The following is a 20,864-nucleotide window of genomic DNA, read 5'->3' on the forward strand; positions in this document are numbered from 1 at the left end:
AGTGTGTTAGTTTTACAAGCACCTCTTATACCTCTGGGTTTGGGAAGAAGTTTCTTGTGTGGGACTGCTTTGACCATTTGCTATTTGTGAATTCAGTTTAAAATGTTTTCTCAGGCTGCAGTACCTCAGTATTGCTTTTGGAGCATCTCACAATTCTAATAACATTGTGTTGTGGTTAAGCTGATTGGCAAGTTTTTTTCTGCTCTCTCCCATTCAAATTTACTTTTAGAACAGATTGAAAACACTTGAGCTGTGTTTTTTGCAAGTGTGAACATTCACAATTAATGTCAAAGCTCAGCAATGTCTCTCACATAGCCTCTCAGTGCAAGGTGTGCTCCCAGGGACCTGCACAGTGCCTTTGGGATAGACTGGGCTGCCAGCACTTAGCAAACATGGGCAGGGTGTCAGAAAGAAGGCTCTGTGTCCATGGCTTTTGTTTGAAATACAGTTGTAGGTAATGATTCTCACATGATTCCTAGATGGAATAAGATTTCTAATTTTGTCTTTACATATTTAGACATAACTACACGTTTGCAGGTGATGAGTACGTGGGACTGTTCTTTTTCTAGCCCTTTCCACTGCCTACAAAATCTGATCTTTATTAACCACGGAGTTTTGCTGTATCATAGTCAAGCCAGAATTGTGTGTTGAGAACTTGCTCATTAACAGTTGAGTTTCTGCTTCTGTGTCAAAGGTGCTCCAAGCTGACTGGGACTTGCACAGGACATTTGGAGTCTGGAGTTTTGGGCACACCTACTGCTACAAATGCTGCAGAATGACAAATAAGACTTCCACCAGTTTGGAATGAGATTTCATTTTTAAATGAAAGTGACAGAAAGAGTAGGAGACCCAGGAACTGAGTGAAGATTACAGAGGGTCTCCAGACACAGGTTTCCTAGGTATACCTAGGCTGAAGGAGATTATTAAAGACATGTTATGCAAGGTATTTTTCACAATTACTTGAAACCAGCGTAGGTGTGATGGGTTCATCCAGCTGTTGTCACCAATGCATGTTTTGTCACCTGTGAATCCCTAATTACACTGATCAGTTTTGCTAATGATACTCCTTTGAATTTCTGTCTTCCTTTGTGGAGAAATTTAACTTCAAGATCAGAGATTAAAACTGAAGGATGTTTATTTACATTGAGATTGAAAGCAGGCATGAAGGTAGGAAGTGTTTCTTGGGTCCAAGGTGAATTTGTTGTTAGTGAGTTAAAGCTCTTAAGTTAGCAACTGCTGGGGGTGTTTTTTGTGTGCTCTTCAAGGTCAGTAGTTTGCATTCCAGCAGGTGCTTCCAAGGTAGAATCATGTAAAGATGAAGAAGGAAATACTTCTTTCAAAACTGGTATAGCTGCTATATCGATTTGTTGGTTTCACAGTGTCTTTGAAAAAGCTTCAGAAATGCAGGAAACATTTTATTTCTAGTTATAAAAAATGGATCTGTGCATTGTAAGATATGCTGTAGAAATAAAAACTGTAAAAGAAATAAGATGTAATACTATGATAGAGATGAAGAATGTTGGGCTTTTCTTCTTTTGATTGCTACTTTCCTGTAATACAGTATTTGACCAATTGTGGACTCAGAAGATATTCTTGTTTCATTGATGTCCTCTTTCCAGCTACATGCTCAATGCTGGAGCTGTACTTGAAGCCTTTTAAGTTTAACATTTGTTCCGTCTGCTCTAAGTGCTGAATTAATGTTTTTATATCTCATCTTCATGATCTTTAGATTCAGACAAGCATAGTGTGTAAAAGAGGAAAAAGAGGAAAATAAAAACCAAACAAAATCTAAGCAAACCAGTCCAGTCTCCATAGGATGGATATCTCTATCTGAGAAACTTTCGTGAGGTGGATACAAAACTAATTTGAGATATGGCAGCTTAAGAATGGCCTCTCATCTTGTTTTCAGGATATTTTTTGACAAAACTTACTTTTAAAGTGAATCTTCTTTTCAAAACTGTGCTGTAAGTTTTCAACAGATTTTTCTCTTAAACTTTTTTTTTTTTTTAACTACTGGATTCTTAAATATCTGTTACACAGAATTAAAGAGAAATTGCAGCTGGAAGCACAATCCTGTAAGAGAAATTATGTAAATGGACATTTATCTTCTGGTCAAAGGAATTGAGGAAACTCTGGCCTTCCAGTATGAAATATGTATCATAGTGTTTTCAGTTTGCAGGGACAAAGGTGTGGTGTTTGATACATATTTGCATTTATTCATTCTTTGATCATACTGAATATTTTAATCAAGTCTTGAGCTTGTAATTTATCTACAACATCTTCACGTGTAAGGTGATGGCTTTGGGTCAATTATGTGCCAATTCTGTCCTTCCTGTCCTCAAAGCTCTGTGGGTGTCTTCATCAATGTCCTGCCCTACTCTGAACTACTCTGAACCCACACTATCAAACTGAGTTATTGGCATAACAAGATGAATGTTTGCAGTATAAGTAGAATCAAACATTTTATATTCTACTCTGTTCCATAGCATAATTTAAAATGAGAACATCCTTGTTCTTGTCCCTTTCTAAATCAGAGGAAGGTGGTTCTTTGTCCTTGTGTGTTATTGAAAATCTTCTAAAATCACTTCAGACTGAAACTTTTGTAGAAATGTGATTAAAATATTAGAGCTTAATTTACATTTTATAGTCAGAAAACTTTATATCTCTGCAACTTAATTCAATTTTAGCAAATCCTTCGATATTCCCATGGTTTATATTTTGCAAATTGAACATTTTTTTTCCATTTAAGTTAGAAAAAAACTGTAGTCCAACAGTATTTTAATCTGTTGATGCAAGCAAAGATTCAAGATAGTAATATTTTAATTGTTGCTGAATGATGCAGAAGGAAAACAAACACCTTCAGAAGTTGGTGCTGATTTCAGATGGTTAGATTCAATAGTTGCTGTTTTGATTTCCCAGTTCAGTTCCCTTTCCCATCTCTTGAGATGTGAACTTACTGAATTTCTATCACCTAGGCTATTTCACATCCTAAATTCTCTATCCTGCAGAAGAGAGCTGCCATGAGGATTTGGGAGGGGTTTGGTGGTGAGGTAAAGTAATTCATGAGGCAGATGGGATGTAGGAAGCCACTAAAAGTTTGGCTTTATCACTTGGAGATATTTGGGGAAGGCTGATATTTTCATCACTCCTCCTCCCCTTATAACCCTCCTTTCCATCTCCCAGCTTCCTGATGAAATAAGGGAGGGACCCAGAAAATGCAACTGCACAGATGTAGATGTACAAACCCCCAAAAAGAGGTTCAGCTCACAGAAGTATAGGCTGGCAGGCTGAGAAAGCCTTTCTTGTGGTGCTGGTAAAGTATGACAGGACTTCTGGGCTGTGGCCAGTACTGGACTGGAAAATTAGTAAGGGGTTCAGTGACAGGGAAATGATCTGGTTTTTGCATCTTAGCTCAGGAGATTTCATCAAGCAGTTTTACAAAATCCACTTACCTAAATAAGCTGGTTGGATTTCTGCAAACCCAAGCAGTAGGTGTGCCTGAGACCCCTTGGTGCTCTCTGTGTCTTCGTGGTTCATACAGAAATCTATTTTGTGGCACGTTCATAAGCTGCATTTCTGAAACATCAGACCAGTAGAAATGTCATTTATTGTGGGATAACCTAGCAGCTGTCAGGGAGCCAGGCTGAGAGGATGTTTGTGGCTGTAACCTGCAGTATTTGATAGGTGTAATATAGAATCCAGGGCAGAAACAATTCAAGTAATTAACATGCCAGATGAGGACCTCTCTGTATTTCAGTGCTCACAGTGAGCACTGTGGTTCTCTCAAATGAAATACCCAGCTCCTCAGAATTGCGTGGGCTAAGGGGCAAGTTGAAAAGGTGAATGTTTTTATTACACTCTGAGCTTTGATTCCATAGCCTGGAGAATTTGATTCCCTGAAATCTGAGTTGAGGGTACTGTGTCTGTGGCAAGCTGGGTTTGGTTCTGCTGGGGATCTGCAGCGCAGGTTCTCGATGCAGCAGCTCTTGCTGCTGCTCCCTGGCACTCGTGTTCCACTCTCTCTGTGCCCAGACAGGGCTGCCAGTGCTGGCCTGGCCCCTGGGAGGAAAGCAGGGCTGCAAGGTCACAATGGCAACACAGATTTCTCCTGGAGTAGATAATGGACAGGAAATTATTACTTTTTTCCCCACTCTATGCTCTGTGTGTCAGAACTGCAGATGCAAATAGTCATTACTTGTTTAAATATTAAAAGGTCATTATTCTACTAAAGGTTTTGGAAATTCATGGATTAAAGGCGCTTAAAGAACGTTTTTGAAAACCTGTAATTTACTCAAATTTACCTAATTCTGTAAGCCTGGGATTTATTAGCCATTGTGTTAATCAACTCTCCAGTGTTGTTTCTTGTGTTAAGTACAGATTAAGACATTACATGTGAACTCATGACTCTTCTTAAAATCTTGCTGACAGCACAAGAGTTTAAAACTAGTTCAGAAAATTAAATAAGTTTTTATGGTGAACTTTTAATGGTGGATTGCTATTAAAGGTAATTTTTTTCCTAACTGAACACAGGGACTGATTAAATTACTAAGGACTTACTCTTCTCAGTATGTCAGTAAAATTTCAAACTCTGAATATTACGGGTGAGAATGAAAATATATTAGCAAAGGCAATCTTCAAACAAAAGATCCAAATTATATTATTAGGTTAAACATTTTGAGTGGGTGTAGTTTATCTCATGTAACATTTTCACATTTAAAAAAGGGGTAAATTATTCACAGCTGATTATTTCATGTAAACAGGGTCTCTGATTTTGCAGATACAAAGCTGACAGGCTTTTTTTCTCTTTGACAGATGGGGATGGACAAAGTGAACATTTATTACCAGTCTGTGAAGATGAAACATGTCAAAAAAGTGCCATCTACCTAACCAAGCTGGGATTGGACATGGTAATGTGAATTGGGAATAGCAAAGACAAAGCAAAATACTGTGCTTATGAAATTATATGAAATATACGTTTTTCAGGAAAGAAAAGAAACCTCCTCACCTGCAATTATAGAATACAAGAGATTTTTATGTATTTACTTGTGTGTTCCCTATCTGAAAAAAATATGGATTTAGTGGAAGAGATTCCTAGAATTCTTTATAATGGATAATTCTACTCAAGGAAGTGATGGATGCTCCTGAAGAGTCACTTTCTTGATTGCAAAACACTGCATTCAAAGCACCATAACTGGCCCAGCATGAGATGAAAAAAACAAGGTTTGTGCTAAGAGCTGGAAAAAAATCTAATTCAAATGAGCTTGTTTAGTTTAACTTAGGGAAATATTTTAGAGTAAATATATATATACACACACACACACAGACACATATATCAAGGTGAACCAGCCCACACCTCTTACCCCTAATTTCTACTTTGTCTTTGTTTGTTATTAATGAAGTAAATTTCCAGTTGCTACAGAACACTTTTTTAGGCTGTGTCTTCAGGGCTGAGTTTCTGTTAACTGTTTGTTCATGACACTACTGCCTTTCAAAGACATGGTTATAATTCTTGGAATAGATTATTATATGTTCATTTATTTAAGTATGTGATCATCTGATTTAAGTATTTACAGTGCCCTGATTTATAATATAGTTGCAGCATAGAGTAAATTAACCAGATGTTTGTTGGATGACTTAATAAATGTTTTACTAAATTCATATTTAGCAGTGTGAACCTGAAGGCCAAGGTGACATATAAAGTGCTGACAGCAAAACCCACTGGTGGGTACTCAGAGACGATTACAATGTGTGCCATACATGTTGCTAACCATTTTATGAATTACTGATTATTTCCTCACTGAAAAGTTTTAAGTTGAATTTTGTGCTAAAAGTAGTACCCTTCCTGATCTATAACTCAGAATTTATAGCTGAACTTGTTACAGTCTGTAGCCCAAGTTTAGAGTGTAGATTTTCTCATTTAAAGAATCAAAATTTATAGAACACAGGCTGTAGCCTACTAGTGAGGAAAATCATTCTGTAGGAAAGGAAAGCACATAGCTCTCAGTCAGTACAGGGGGAATGACTGGGATGGAACATGACATCAGAGTGTGAAAGAGTAACTCTAAATTTGGTAATTTATAGCTTTTAGCCTTCTGAGCTCAGCAGCTCTGTTCTCAGAAGTCCCATTTTCCTGTGCATGCTGTTCGGTTGGTTGTGGGTTGTCGGTGTCTTCTTTTGCTTTGGATTTATTTTTTTTTACATTCATCCCCTGTAAACACAGAACACAGCCAGTGGATGCACAGGGGTACAGCAGAGTTTGAGTTATGGGTCAGAGCCTTTGCACAAAGCAGGTGGATCTCAGTTTGTGATCCTTGCATTGCTTCTGCTCCAGGGAGAACCAGGCTGTGGCCACGTGCTGGAACAGGGGAGAGGACAGCTGCACTTCAGCTCTCAGTTTACTTCCTCACTCTGGATAATATAAGAATTAAAGGGCATTTGAGTTTTGCTCCTCATGTAAATTTGAGACAATCATTCTGAATTAAAGTAATTTCACTGTAGGAAGTGAACTCCGCACAAACAGCTAGAACCACTGAGAGGAAAGTGGTTCTTTGTCCTTGTGTGTGGGGTCTGAGGATCCTGTTGTTCAGGATATGTTCCCAAAAGGAAGTGGTGCAGTAGTGGCAGAGGAAGGTCTGGGTCAGTTTGCATAGTATTAGAATTTTTTCAAGATAGTCTGTTATTGTAACCTGCTTTGAAGAAACATTGAATGCTCCAGCCAGTTTTTATCTTGCTTCATAAGTTAATTTTTTTGATAGGAATAAACTACTTATTTGAAAATAATTTCCAAGATAATGACTTTTGAGATAAAAATTAGCAGTTAAATATTGCCCCTTTATTTTAAACAGCAAAGAATCCAAGAGATTCTCACCCTGCTAAAAAAAAAAGTACTTGGACTTACCTAGAAACTTTAAAGCAAGTTTCCCTCCCTATTTTTAGAATGACTTTAATTAAAAATGATGGTATCAAATGGCATGCAATAATGACTTGCTCTGGTCTAACCTTTTAAAGAATACTCTTTTCTTGTATTCATCTGGAGGTGATGGAGCTTTTTTCTTTTGAAACTTTTTCTCTTTTCTGTTCTGAAACAGTGAAAATTCAGTATGCATATGTCTGCAACTTTTCCCATGTGTTGAATGCTTCCTTCAAGTAAAAATCTATTCAAGTATGTCAATTCTTAGATTTATTTGGAAGTAAAATGTTTCATTTCACTGAATTTGGTCAGTGTGAGGTCACATGACAAGCTTTGACTAAATAGGTTACTCTTCATGAGAAATCATAAACATAAACTTTGTGGCAACAGACTGGAATAGATTCTGCTTACTAATCACTTTACATTTTGAGGGAAATAATAAGGAGCCCTTGTAGTGGAGAATGTTTAGTGTTTCGACAAGGGGATGGTATCCCTTGTGGAACAGGAATGTAATTAAGGATTATAGGGAGCCTGTGGGAAACTGAGAAATTGCAGGTCTATTATTGAAAAAATAGAACACTCCATATCTCCATTGTCTTTTTTCAGTTTTTGCTATAGGGTTTTGTGGCTTATTTTTTAGTTAAGGGTGTAGCAACAAATTCTTGTTTTCAGAATTTCATTATTTTTTTAAAGAAACCGATCTTGAATCTGAAAGATCTCAAATGAGATGATAGTCTTATAAAAAATACTTTGCCTACTGGGGCTGGTTCTGTCCTTCCTGCTTGTTTGCTATAGCATTAGATAAAACCAAATAAGAAACAGTTACTGCAGTTCCATGGTAGCATGTGATGATTTGGGATGAAATGCATAACAGTCAGAAATACACATCTGTACAATTAGTGCCTCTAAAACTTACACTGAGGAGAGGCAGTCAGTGGCATGTCAGGAAGAACTGGAGTTGTTCCAGTAAGATCCTGTCTGCCAGGATATTTCTCATTATGTCTTTGGCCCAATTGGATGGCTACTGGAAAGCCTGGGCAAGCTAGGAGAATTATTTCAAGGATAGCCTTTCATCATAGGTTTTAATTTTGTGTGATGCTGGTTGGGGTTAAGTGTTAGAAATATCTCAGATTTTTTTCTTTCGGATGGTGGAGCAGAAGTAAAGGCCAACAAAATACACACGAGTGGCTTAAGGAGATACAGACCTCCTAAGGTTTTAAAGGAATGTGAAAGTTTCCATAGCAACAGCAGAATTGCTGTCAGATCCAAGTGGAATCCGATATGCTGTTTCAGATTGTGGCAGGTGTTAGGACACCTCAGACTCCTTTAAATTCACCTGCAATAGCTACAGTCTAATCTGAGAAATGTTTTAAAGTCCTTGGTACTGTTTAATGTGGAACTCTAGATACTGTGATATTCTTAGAGATGACTAATTCTTCTTTAATTTTGCCAAGTATTCAGTATGATTTTTCATTTGTTTCCTGAGGCAAATACTATTATTTCAGTCCCTTCATCTGAGAGTTTCTTTGTGGGCTTGATGATTCTTATAACCTTTCTGCGTACAATAGAAAGGTTATAGCTTTATTCCTCTTGGAAATGGAGCAGGTCTGAAGTGGAACACAGCGGTGAATCCTACAGCAAACCCCGGTGTCATTCTCTAGGCTAGAGAGGGAGGTGACAGCATCGATTATCAGCTGCAGTCAGTCAATGTCAGAAGTTTTTCCTTATTCCTGTGTAACAGTTTAAAGGGGGAAATGGATTCAGCTGCTGTAGTTTTTAGATTACATATTCTACAAGATTCTCTCATCATTTCTAAGTTGCTTCTCTTTCTGAAAGCAGCTGTGGGGCTGTGAGCATTGAAAACATGACTTTTACTGCTTTGGTTACTTTTTTCTGTTATTCTAAACCAATGCTGTGGGTTGTCATCTTCTGGGCTTTGAACACTGTAAGTTAATGGTGTAAAGCACAGTAATTTCCTCAGCTGTCTAAGGACTTCAGGTGACCTTTGCACGCACTGGAAGCCTAATGAATGCAGAAATCCTGTGAGTTATTTGTTGTGTGCAGCTGAACTGCAGCACCATGAGAGAGGGAGCCCTGGGGAGAAGACTTGTGTTACTCCTGATGCTATGGCAGCTCTTTTAAGCCACTCCTGATGCTCATCCTTGGCATTCCCAGAAACTGTTGGCCAGGAATGGGCTACTGCTATCCCAACTTGGTGACTCACAGCTGGCTCCCTGCCTGTGTTCTGTGGCCTGGGAGCCGCAGCTGGCTGGGGCTGGGTTTTGGGCTTCCCGGTTTTCTGGCCATAATTTAGAAATGGAGATGTGTTAATTGCACAGGTTGGGCTCAGACCTGCTCACAGGCTTTCAAGCAAGAGAAGTGCCTACCCTAATGTGTGGAAGAGTGTGGACTTTGTAAGGAAACTTCCTTTACAGTGACTGCAAGGAGTCTTCTATTTTTCTCAAATCCCCACATCTTTTTCAAAATGAAAATGATGCTGTTTTCACAGGGCAGGAAAACATTCTCTTTTCTATTTCTTGAAAAACAAATGTTTGAAGAGTTTAAAAACAAATTTTCAAGTGCTTAAATATTTTTCCTATTTTAGCCTACAAATAATTAATTAAAGGATCTAAAATATCTATATAAATGTTTTAAGTGATATTAGTAGTGATGCTATGCAGGGGAATTTAATAGAAAAGGAGGAAGTGAATCTGATATCTCTGACTGAATTTTATGTGTTCATTTAAAATTTCTTTTAAAAATACACTTACTCAATTTTTCAGTCTTTTCTCATCTGAGCTGTGTAGGAGAAATCATATGATCAGAAAACTGGAAAAAATAGCTTCATGTGTCCTCATTATATCCACCTATTTCTCTCTTAGAAATTAAAAAATTAGTTTTAGTCTTTTCCTATTAACGTAGTAACAGCAAACATGAAGCTTAAAGTAATTGTCTGGATTATCAAATACAAAATAAGCAGAAGATTTATATTGTTGACAAACACATTTTCATTTTTTTACTTTTTGTACTGAACTATATGTCCCGAGGCATACGAACAATTAATCTTGCATTACATTACACAATAATGCTGTTTGTAATAGAAATCTACAGAAGGAGTTTCGCCAAAAGCATGGATTACTCTGAATTTAAACTGTCTGTAAGTTACAGCTGGTGCTGGGATGTGATCTGGTTATGCATCAAACAAGGTTGATGTTCTTGAATATTACACAGCTGCTCTTGGGAAAAGTCCCACAACTGCTTCAGTGGCATGGATGGATTTGCTCTGCGGCATCAGTGGTGCTGATACTTGGTAGCAATAGGTGATGTTGTGCTCACATGTTGTTCTGTAACTCATTGTAGACCTTAGGAATGTGAAATTGCCTTCTGTGAATCACTCTGAATAGAGTAAAAAGAGAAATAAATCTGTATTTGTGCCTAAAAATTTATCTTTAATTTTGTCTCTTTAAGATAGTGTTACCATACCTGGGAACATTTAGAAAGTATATGATGGATATAATTGGATTTTACTGCAATGACTGTGTGAATGATACCATGTAAAGTAAAAGCCTATATTATATTTCATGGTTCTGATTTCAATCACTGTTTTTCAAAATTAGACTATTTTGCAATAATATTGTTTCATCTGTCTTCTGCATTACAAGTAAGTGCTAAGAAATCCAACCCTTTGAAAAATTTCCCTCAGGGTAAGAACATTTCCCTTCTTTTCTGTTTCTTAGATTTTTCCAAACTTCCAGCAACGACAAGTAACTAATTGGACATGTGCATGTCGTGGGGTGTGGGGCTCCAAGTGTGTTGGATTTCAGGTTTGAGTTTGCAGCAGGTGTTGCAGATGATGATTGAGTTCAGAGCCGTGGCACACGCAGGCGGCACACGCTGGGTGTATGCAGTGATGGGCACGACTGCCCCAAGCTTCTCAGCCATCTCTGGGATCCACACAGCACTGATCTCAGTGCACTTCTGCAGTCGTTTTGGGGGCTTCTCTAATCTGCTCCTGGTAGTTTGTAATCCCAAGGGAGCAGTCAGGTGTCACACAGGATTACCATGTGGCAGGAATCTTGTTGGTTACTGGATTGTGCTGGCGAGGAAGTCTTTCCGTGGCAGGATATGATATTGTCATATGGATCTTGTTTTGGTTCCTGAATAGCTGAAAATTAAAGCTTGGGTGAGAGACATGTAAGATCTGTTAAGTGTTTTTAATGTTGGTGATAGCAATCCTTTAAGATGGCACCCTTATGTCCTTTTGAAGGTATTGTCAGTTAGGTGACATATAAAATTACTTGACTTTTAAGATGACACTGATTTCTTTTCTGTAGCATTGAAATGTTAACCCTGGCACTTCAGCTTCATACTAACTTGGAAAATTACCTTGATTTTAATTAAGATAAATTCCTATTTAGCACCTCTGCAGTACTTTGGAAAGTAAGTGCAGATGCATTCTATTTCCTGTCCTGGAGAAATTACACTTTGCATTTCTTTTGTACTTTCAGTTTGATACTTTAATCTTAATTTCTTATCAAACAGTTCAGTATCTGATGCTTCTGGGGATGTAGGGAGAGGAATTGAAGCTCTTGAACTTCTAAATATCCATGAATAATAAAATTGTTCAAGCTGAAATGAACCTTTAGGAGATCCAGCCTCCTGCTTTAAGCAAGAGCAAACTGAATTCAGATTATGTTGTTTAGAGCTTTGCCCAGTCAGACTTAGAAAGCCCCCAAGGACAAAGATCCTGCAACTTCTCAGGGCTTCATTTGTAGTCTAATTTGGTTGTTCATCCCTAGTAAGAACCTCCCTCATGTCAGCCTGAGCATTTTCTCTTGCTCTTCTGTCATGTATCACAGTAGAGAGCCTGGCTCCATCTCCTCAGCTGACTCCTCACAGGCATTGCAAGATCCTACCTAAATTTTCTGTTCTCCAAATAATCCCTTTGCCCTCAGCCTGTTCTCTGATGAAATACTTGGTGCCTGACCATCTTGTTGACCCTCTGTGAGCACACTCAGTATTCTCAAATCCTTTGTGAACTATGGGGCACAAAACTGGACACAGAATCCAGATGCAGATGAACAAGTGCTGTATGAAAGGAGATCCTGGGTCATCCTGAGCAGGAGCACAGGTGGCAGCTCCAGTGCAGAGCTGGTGTGCTGCTCGAGCTGCAGTGCCCAGCTTTACCTTCCTGCTCACCAGGACCCTCCCCTCCCTCAGGAGAGCTGGTACCCAGCTGGACACTGCCCAGCCTGTGCCAGTGCAGGGCTTTACTGTCCAGGGCAGGGTGTCTCTAGCTAGCTGAGTGTCTGTTTGCCCATTCTTGCCTTTCCAGGGCCACTCTAAATGGCCATCCTGTCCTGCAGCAAACTGACAGTTTCCAGCAATTTGGTGTTGGCCACAAATCCAAGGAGGCTGCATCCATCCTCCAGCTTTAGTGATGCCTATTGCATTGCCTTGAAATTCCAGGCAAAATAACAAGACCCAGGCTCTTATGGCTCTGATGGTTTGGGCTTACCTACACTTAAAGATGAGTGTAAATTCCAGGCAAGCCTGGATTTCATTACATGGAGACATTGATGTGTTCCTGAATGTCTCCATGTTCTGGTTGTATTTTTACAACCTTAACTATATTTTCCTGTTCTGGAATAACTGAGTGCATAATAAGTACTTAAAATTATTTTTTTCTTTTGGTGACAGTTGGGAAATAATCCTTACTTGTAAATGGTTAAGAATCCTGATGAAGTGGTGCCAGCTGTTTTAAATAGAATTACATTGTTTAAATAAATAAAATTAATTTCTTTACCTAGTTGTTCTTTTTTTGTTTTATTTTACAGTGGATTCCAGTCTTGCAAGACTTCAGAAATAAAGACACAGTCTGGGGCTTTGTACCATATCAAAATGACAAATCTTCAACAGAAATTTCGTTTCCAATTACACTTCACATTGGAGATTACAATATGGATGGCTACCCAGATGCACTTGCTATACTGAAGAACACTTCTGGAAGGTAATACAAACCTAGAAATAAAGCTATCAGATTCATGTTCAATCATCAGTCATAAAAATTACTGACTTTAGTACATCTCATTCATTTTGTCAAGTGAACAAGACTTTTGATCTCTGCTAAGTGTTTCCTTTTAAACCCAAGTGTGTGTTTACATGCTATATTCTGAATGCCTAATTGTATACGCTCAGACTGGGACCCTGGGTGGGGAATTGCATCAGGCACTGGGAGTATGAGGCAGCATTTTAGGCACTCCTGCCAGAGCTCAGGGGCTGATTCTTTCCCTTTCCTTTCCCAGATCATCTTCTGTAAATTCCTGACTTCAGCTGTCAGTGCTGACTAGTAACACCAGGCTGCTGAGAGCCGGGGAATCTGTTCTGTGCTGTCACATGGAGTGAGCACTGACTGGTGACTGCTGAGAAATGCAGTAGTGTTTTGCCCTTTTTGAGAACCAGGAATTTACCAGTGATTTTTACATTGTCCAAGAGAACTGAAAATAAATAACACACATACCCAGCAACCCCCTCAAAAAAGTAACTTCTAACCCTTCTTATTAAATTTTTCAGTGTAATCTTCTCATCCTCCTTTTTTTAAATTTTTTTCTTCATTGCTTGCTTTCCCAATACTCTGTATTGCTACCATCTGGTGCTAGGTGGGAGAGGGCATGTGGGGATGCTCACAGGGAGCCTGTTGTACACAGAGGAGGCAGTGATCCATGTAAGAGCTGACCTGAGTAGGTGCCTTCCCGAGCTGTTGAGCACGTGCCGCCGGATAAATGCAGCCGGCTGATCGGAACGGAGCAGCCTGTGGGCAGCTCTCACCTGGCACCTGGGGATGCTGCTGCTGGCATGTCCTTATCTTTACCTTGAAGTGTAGCAGCATGTTTGCATGTGAACATGCTTTTGCTTGACAGTAGGGATGATGAATAGACTTGTTTACTTTGGAGAAAAGCTGAGAGCCGTAGAGACCATGATGTCGGTGAACCTCAGCAGAGACAGGATGTGTGCACGTGAGTGCAGTGTGTCTGTGCTGCACAACTGACTCTGCCAGCATCTGCAGGGATGGAGCATTATCTGGGCTATGCCCTTTCTCTTCAGGTCATCACTTGTGAAAGGTATTTTAACCCATACTTTGTGGAATTTTAATGTCTTCCTTACTTGACGGATACTTGCACTAATGCATTACAAAGCAGAGTAAGTGTCATACAGGTGTATTTGCTATCTTGCTCTACATGGTATTTTGGATGATATTGGGTGCAAGTTTATACTTTGAATGTAGTTTCAATATGGAAAACAAGTGAGGACCTCACTTTGATGCTTCAGACAGTAAGAGAATTTGGTGCTGAAGTCCAAGAAGTCAATTCAGGTCTTCTAGTGGTTGCCTAAACATGAGTCACCCACTGACATTTTTGTGTTAGAATTCTTCAGATAGTGACACACACCTAAAAATGACCCAGTTTGAAGAGTAGCGTGCCTGTATTCAGCCTACATGATGTGATTCATGACAAGGCTGTGAGCAGCTGAGCTCTGTCTGTACCTCTGAGCCTTAAAATAACAGCAGAGCAGCTGTTTCTATTCAGACACGGCAGACGAGAAGGAGGTGATGCTGTTGCGGCCCAGAACTTGCCAGGCAAAGTTAAAGCACTCAGGCCCTGAATGTCAGGTGTTTCACTCCAGACTTTCCTCAGCTGCGACTTTGCATCTTCTATTCAGCAGTCATTCAATAAAGACTGCAGATAGTCTAGAGAGCAAACTAGAACTAGCCTTTCCTTTGCCAAAGTAACACACTGATGTGGGAACTGTAAAGTTGCTGTCTTTGCTTTTACCTAAGCCTCAGAAATCTTGTGGTTTGAGCTGTACTATCACGTGTATCCTGATAGCTGGTGCACTTCAGAAGGGCTGCATGAAGATTTATGGAGTTCAGAAATGTACTTGAAGCTGTTTTAAGTCTTAGGAGCCTCTGTCCTCTGGCTGGTGTATAATTACAGCAATGTAATGTCATGTAAAATCACTGAACAGTTTGTGAATAGTTACTCTTGTAGAAGCCCAGAAGTCACCTATTGAAGTGAAGTACTGTGATAAACTTTTATTCTCCTTGCTTCTGAATTTGTTTGCTTATTCAATTGAGTGCATTCAAAATTATTTTTAAACTTGACATCAAAGTTGAGTGACACAGGCATAAGGACTGAAGGTACTGGCAGATGATGTGACAAGCTATTAAAAGGGAGGTACAGAGAACTGAGGAATTCTGACAAAAACAGATTAATTAACTTAAAAATCAAGAAATACATTGCACGTTAACATTGTATCTATCCAGTATTTGTAGAAAAGTAATGGAAACATGCTTTGCAGTTTGGGATGGGAGCAAAAGTCACATTTTTTTGCACTCACTATAAAATGTCACATTCAGTATTAATTCATTGGTTCTGAGAGACTTAAGCAAATACTTTCTTTTAAAATGTGTAACTGGGTCACTGATTGGAGAGATTTAAACAGTGTGGGAATTAAATTAAAAGCCGTCCTTAAATTAGAGCAAATTAAAATGAAAACCTTATTTAATCGATTTTAAACACTTCTGGATCAAGCTGTTTATTTCTTTCTCTGAAGCCTTTCATGCTACATCTACAGATCTAATTTCAATGATTGATTACTGTGATTAAATGATAAAAGCATTTTTGTAAACCCTTGACCTCAATCTGTGCTATCATTTGGGAAACCTGGTTTCTACTTGCTGTCTGTAATGTAAAGAAATTAAAGCAGGCAGAAACAGTTTTGTTCATCTGAAAGTATACCAATACCTGATGATGGAAGAAAAGGATTAAAATCAATTACAGGCCTCCATCACAATTCAGGAAAGTATTTTCAGATCAATTCCTTACAAATCACTATAAAAGACTGAAATAAAGATACCACAGTTGGGCATAATGTTGGTTTACTGCCCTGCCCCGTGGGCAAGTCAGGAAAATGATCAACAGCTTCAAGTATTGCCAGCACTGTTGAAAAACTCTGCTGTTTCATCTCCTGCCATAACCCTTTGATTTGGAATTACACTGTGTAATATTCCAATAATGTGGAGACATTCCTTACCAGAAACAATAAAAAGGAATATCACTTTTGCTTGCAGGTGTTGTGGGAGGTTGACCCTTTTGAGTCTTTATTTAGTCTCAATATAATTCCAACAGGTGAAGATGCTAGATTCACTGTAGATCCTTATATATTTATCTGTTCAGTCTGAATTCTCTTAACTTCTAACTTGAGTCAAAACCTGCACATTAGAATTTAAGTCCACAGGTTTTTATTTAGGCTACATACACACATGAATTCTGTATTAGAAAATGTGTGCGTATATAGAATAATAATTGGTGAAGGGATTTTATCAGTAGTCAGTAATTGGTTCAGCTATACCTCTTGTCTTACCTAAATGAATTCATTTTTTCACATGCTGATTTTAAATTGACTCTGGTAACACTGGAATTGTAAGTACTGCCTGTGTGTTTATAAACATCTATCTCCCATCTAATTAGATGAAAGGAATTTTGTTTAACAATTGTTCCCAATTAGGTGCTAGTAATTGGCATCTTGCATTGCAAATATGTAATCTAAGTCCTTCAAATCCATTTTTATTCAAAGGGAATGTTTTTCACTGGTCAAGTTGGCAATACTTCAGCTCTGACACCATTCATAACAGGAAAGACTGAAACTTGGAGACAAAAAACAGCTGAATATAGAAAGTTGAATAAAAAACTTTTAAGTGTGATAGACTTCTAGAAAGTTTTCTAGGTGTTCATGCTCAATTTTAAATTAATCTGTATGTATTAATCCTTTATATGGAAGGACTCTTATTCGACCAAATTATCTCTTCCTAAATCATTATTAGTTGTCACTTGTCAGAAGGAAGGTTGGATAGAGGACTTATTTTAAATGAAGGATTGATGAGCACCTTGTAATTGAGCAAATCTAAAAAACCAGAGGCAAATTCAATTATTCTGAACGTCTGGAGAAAGATAGTGGTAATTTAGATGTCCCTGGTATTACTGCAAATGAACCATCCTAAAACTGATAGCATGAGAGATGTATGAAATTAGCAGTAAATATTTCATTCTAATTGCAAAGGAATATGTTAAAACTAAAATAAGTCTTCAGTCTTTCTTTGGTGTTAAGCCTTATTAAATCTCCCTTTCTTGCATAGCTGACTTTGGTCAGAAGATACCAAATCAGTACCAATTGTACTTTGGAACAAAGTTGTAGGTAGTACATGTTTTATCTGCAGCTGTGTATTTGTGTGTATAGCTCAATATTTGAAGTGCTGCAAATGGCTTGTTAAGGGCAATAGGCTGGTCTTAGTTCAGAGTTCTTGTGCTCTCTCATGTAGCATTGAAGCTGAATTGTTTGGTATTGACTGTTACACATTTGTAGAGCACTTCAGCATTGATTTTTTAGGTTTTACCATTACAGAGGTGTCTGTCTTTATAGGCTTTCAAGGACATTGCTTTGTCATTTTAAGGATGCAGATGATTATCTTTGTTACAGGGAGATTCTTTCTGATGGGAAATCTTCAAAATTCTGTTCAAAATAATAGGAAGTTCATAAGCTTGCACTTGTTTATCATAATACGTATCAGAAATGAAACATGGAAGTAGATACTTCAATTCTAGGGCTCCTTGTGTATCACAGGCTGCAGCATGGCCTGCACAGCAACATTTCCTCCTCCCGAGGTGAGGTGCAATACATGGGACAGGAGATGCTATATCTCTGAATTAATTCATTTCCTCTATGAGAGGGCTCTCCCACAGTGCACTTCTTGGGTCTTCAGCATCTGGTTAGGGTTTGAGATTGCTTTTTTCTTCCGGCTGTTTGTCTTATGTTTCTCTTGTAGATAGAGAAGGGTGAAGGAAAGTGGCATTTCCACACTCAGTGCCACTTTGATTACGGTTTACCTTTTTTCTCAGTTGTACAGAAAGAAAATAAAAAAGGTTCCTGTAGTAAATAAACTCCTTGTATCTATTCACAAGGCTTCTAGTTTAGACTTGAGTAGTGTGCAGAGTATAATGCAAACCTGAGTCTTTCATCTTTTAAATAATTAATCATCTAAGTAATTTCTAACAATTTAAAGAAATCAGAATTGAAAGAGTCTTTGTAAAAGTTTGTCCGAATTTTTAAAAGCTATGATGAAAAAGAGAAATTTAAATAATCTGCTTAGCTCAGCTTGTCACCTTACTTTGGAGCTGGCTATTCTGATATGATACTTAGGTAATACATTAAATGAATGTGAGCACTTAAGAATTTCAAGTTGTGATTATGAGGTCTCAGATACAGATAATGCAGCACCTTAAATACTGCAGATGACCTCATTTCCTTTTAGCCATACGTTAATTCAGTGATTTGCCTAAGGAGCAGTGCCTGTGTGTGCCTGTGCATCCTGGATGCTGCTGAGACACAGAACCCACCTCGCTCCCCCCTCAGCCAGCAGCGTGTTCAGGGTCACACTGAGGACGTGGTTCTGCCTGTTGCCCTGGGCTCTGACAGCTGAGCTGCCTTTGCAGAACACTGCTCTGGCTCCTGGCTCTGCCCCCAGAAGGAGAGGAGGAAACTTCATCTGTTTCCATTGCCATGAAGGATTCTAGCAGGCTCCCAGGATACAAACCTGCCAGAAGAGTTGGACTGGGGTTGGTGAAGTGTGAGGTTTTCCCTCTTCCAGAAGCACTGATACATTATCAGGGAGAGTGGGAACCTTGTGTCTCCCTTGAATACTCTTTAGAGGGGAGATTTTTCTACTCTAGCTCTGATACTCTGTTTGTTTTCTATGTTTCTCATTTAGTATTGCACCTGTCTTTGTGTTACATGTCAGCAAGTGCCCAATTTGGTTTGTCTTGCCCTATTTTTACTGCACTTTAGCAGGTTGGGTTTTGTGTTTTATATATTGCTTGAAACAGTGGAAAACATACAAATAGAGATTTGGTTTAACCTCAAATTTGCTTAAAACATGCAGTGTGTAAGAAAAAGTATTAATGGAGCTGAGATGGGAAGAAGCTGTCATGAAATAATGAAAAGGCATGGACACATTTAAATAGTGTTTAAGCTGACAGATTGTGGAAGGAATTTAGGAAAATGGCAGATATGTACATTTCTACATTTTTCAGAATAAAGGATATGTTCAGTCCTTTGACTGAATGGTTAAGTTATTCCTGTTGGTTTGAATCCATTTATTTAGTGTTCTGATTGTTTTAAATCAGGCATGACGATTATAATTCTGTCTGCAAAGTTCACATAAGTACTTTCAGATTTTTCAAGTACCCAGTGGCTGCTAGCTGTGCTTTTATTACATTTAACTCCAGAGCACTTAAACTATTTAATGACAATATTTTTAAATTTCTGTAATTTAGACTTATCTCAAGTTGGTTTATGTATTTTATATGTATGTTTTACAGCAATCAACAAGCCTTTTTACTAGAAAATGTCCCTTGCAACAACATGAGCTGCAAGAGCGTGCGGCGCATGTTCAAGGTGTTCTGGGAGCTCTCAGATCTCAATCAGATCAAGGACGCCGTGGTTGCGACCTTCTTTGACATCTATGAGGATGTAAGTGCAGCTCCTCAGCCCAGCCCAGGCTCTGGGTGTGGCTGTGCCTGTCCCTGGGCCCTGCACAAACCTTGCCTGTGCAGATTTGGATTGTCCTGCTTAGCTGTGGATGGCCCTCTCCTTCCCAAATTGATTAGCATTATATTCATAATGTTTGAAAGATATTAAAATAAATAGCAGAGGTGTAAACTTTGCTGCACAGCATTTTTTTCCAAGAGTAAATAAGCCTTCTAATGTAAACGTGGGATTTTTTTCCTCTAGGGAATCTTGGATATCATTGTGCTAAGCAAGGGCTACTCCAACAAGGACTTTGCTATTCATACATTGAAAAATAACTTTGAAGCAGATGCCTATTTTGTTAAAGTTATTGGTAAGTTATCAATGCATAATAAAACCAAAATGGGACATTGAGAAGAATGTGAATATTTGAGCCTTTGCGCATGAAAACGTTATGGTCATGTTCTGTACCTCTGTCATAGCAAGCCTGCTTTGCTGGAGCTCATGGGGGTGTGCCATGTGGGAATGATGCAGAATCACCTTCAGAAAGGGCTGATTTCATTTCAGGGACTCCTGGCGTGCATGGACACTGCATGATCTGTTCTGAGGGTCACTTTGCATCCCTGTGGGAGTCAGTTCTGCGTTTCCAGCCCAAAACCATATGGCACAAGCCCCACTTTACCCTGAGAGCACAGAGTGGCCATGAGCATGGCCAGGGTGTGTGAATTAATGAGAGCTGCTTTAAATGGCTTGAGTTAGATTACAATATTCATAATCAGGTTTTTTTAACTGCATGCCCTACTGTGCTCTTCAACTGCAAAGATGTTGAGCTTTGAGCTCATTTCTTTCTTTGAGCTCATTTGTCTGTCTTGCTTGATTTTTTGAGAGTGAGTGAAAAGTAAGACTGTATGGGAGCCTATGAAGACAAAGCTCACTAGCAACAACTAGAGGTTCACCTTCAAAAATTGTATTTGCCTTCATGTTACTTAAATGCATCCAATTCTCTAAAGCACACATTCTGCACACCATAAGAGAACAGAACTGCAGTTACTGCTGGGGGCTGATGCAATTATTACTTCGTCCACAGCTTGAGCTCTGTTCTCATCGTGATAGTGTTTAATCATTTATCATGTTGATGGAAGCCTTCTTTTAAATAATAAAATATATCTGTAGTGTAATTCATAAAAGCAGGCAGAAAATCCTCTGGAAAAGTCTTACATTTCACAAAGCCATACCAGAATTAATTATAATTGTGTGGTATTTTAATGGGGAAGGGAGTAATTTGCGACATGCTTTTTGATTCACTCTATGTAAATCTATCTTAAAAACTGGGGCAAGCCTTTTTTTAGCACCCTTTTAGGGTGTGAGTATT

General features: G+C 38.7%; 1 protein-coding gene across 1 annotated transcript in view; it reads left to right on the plus strand.

The window, feature by feature from the left end:
* The window catches only part of ITFG1 (integrin alpha FG-GAP repeat containing 1), a 72,914-nt gene that overhangs the window by 31,162 nt on the left and 20,888 nt on the right, over nt 1-20,864 (plus strand). Inside the window, exons 9-12 of the mRNA XM_015639713.3 lie at nt 4,813-4,907; nt 12,748-12,920; nt 19,345-19,495; nt 19,757-19,865. Coding sequence (XP_015495199.1) covers nt 4,813-4,907; nt 12,748-12,920; nt 19,345-19,495; nt 19,757-19,865 — 528 coding nt within the window. The remainder of the gene's footprint in view (nt 1-4,812; nt 4,908-12,747; nt 12,921-19,344; nt 19,496-19,756; nt 19,866-20,864) is intronic.

This window comes from Parus major, chromosome 11 (genome assembly GCF_001522545.3).
Source record: "Parus major isolate Abel chromosome 11, Parus_major1.1, whole genome shotgun sequence".
Lineage (NCBI taxonomy): Eukaryota > Metazoa > Chordata > Aves > Passeriformes > Paridae > Parus > Parus major.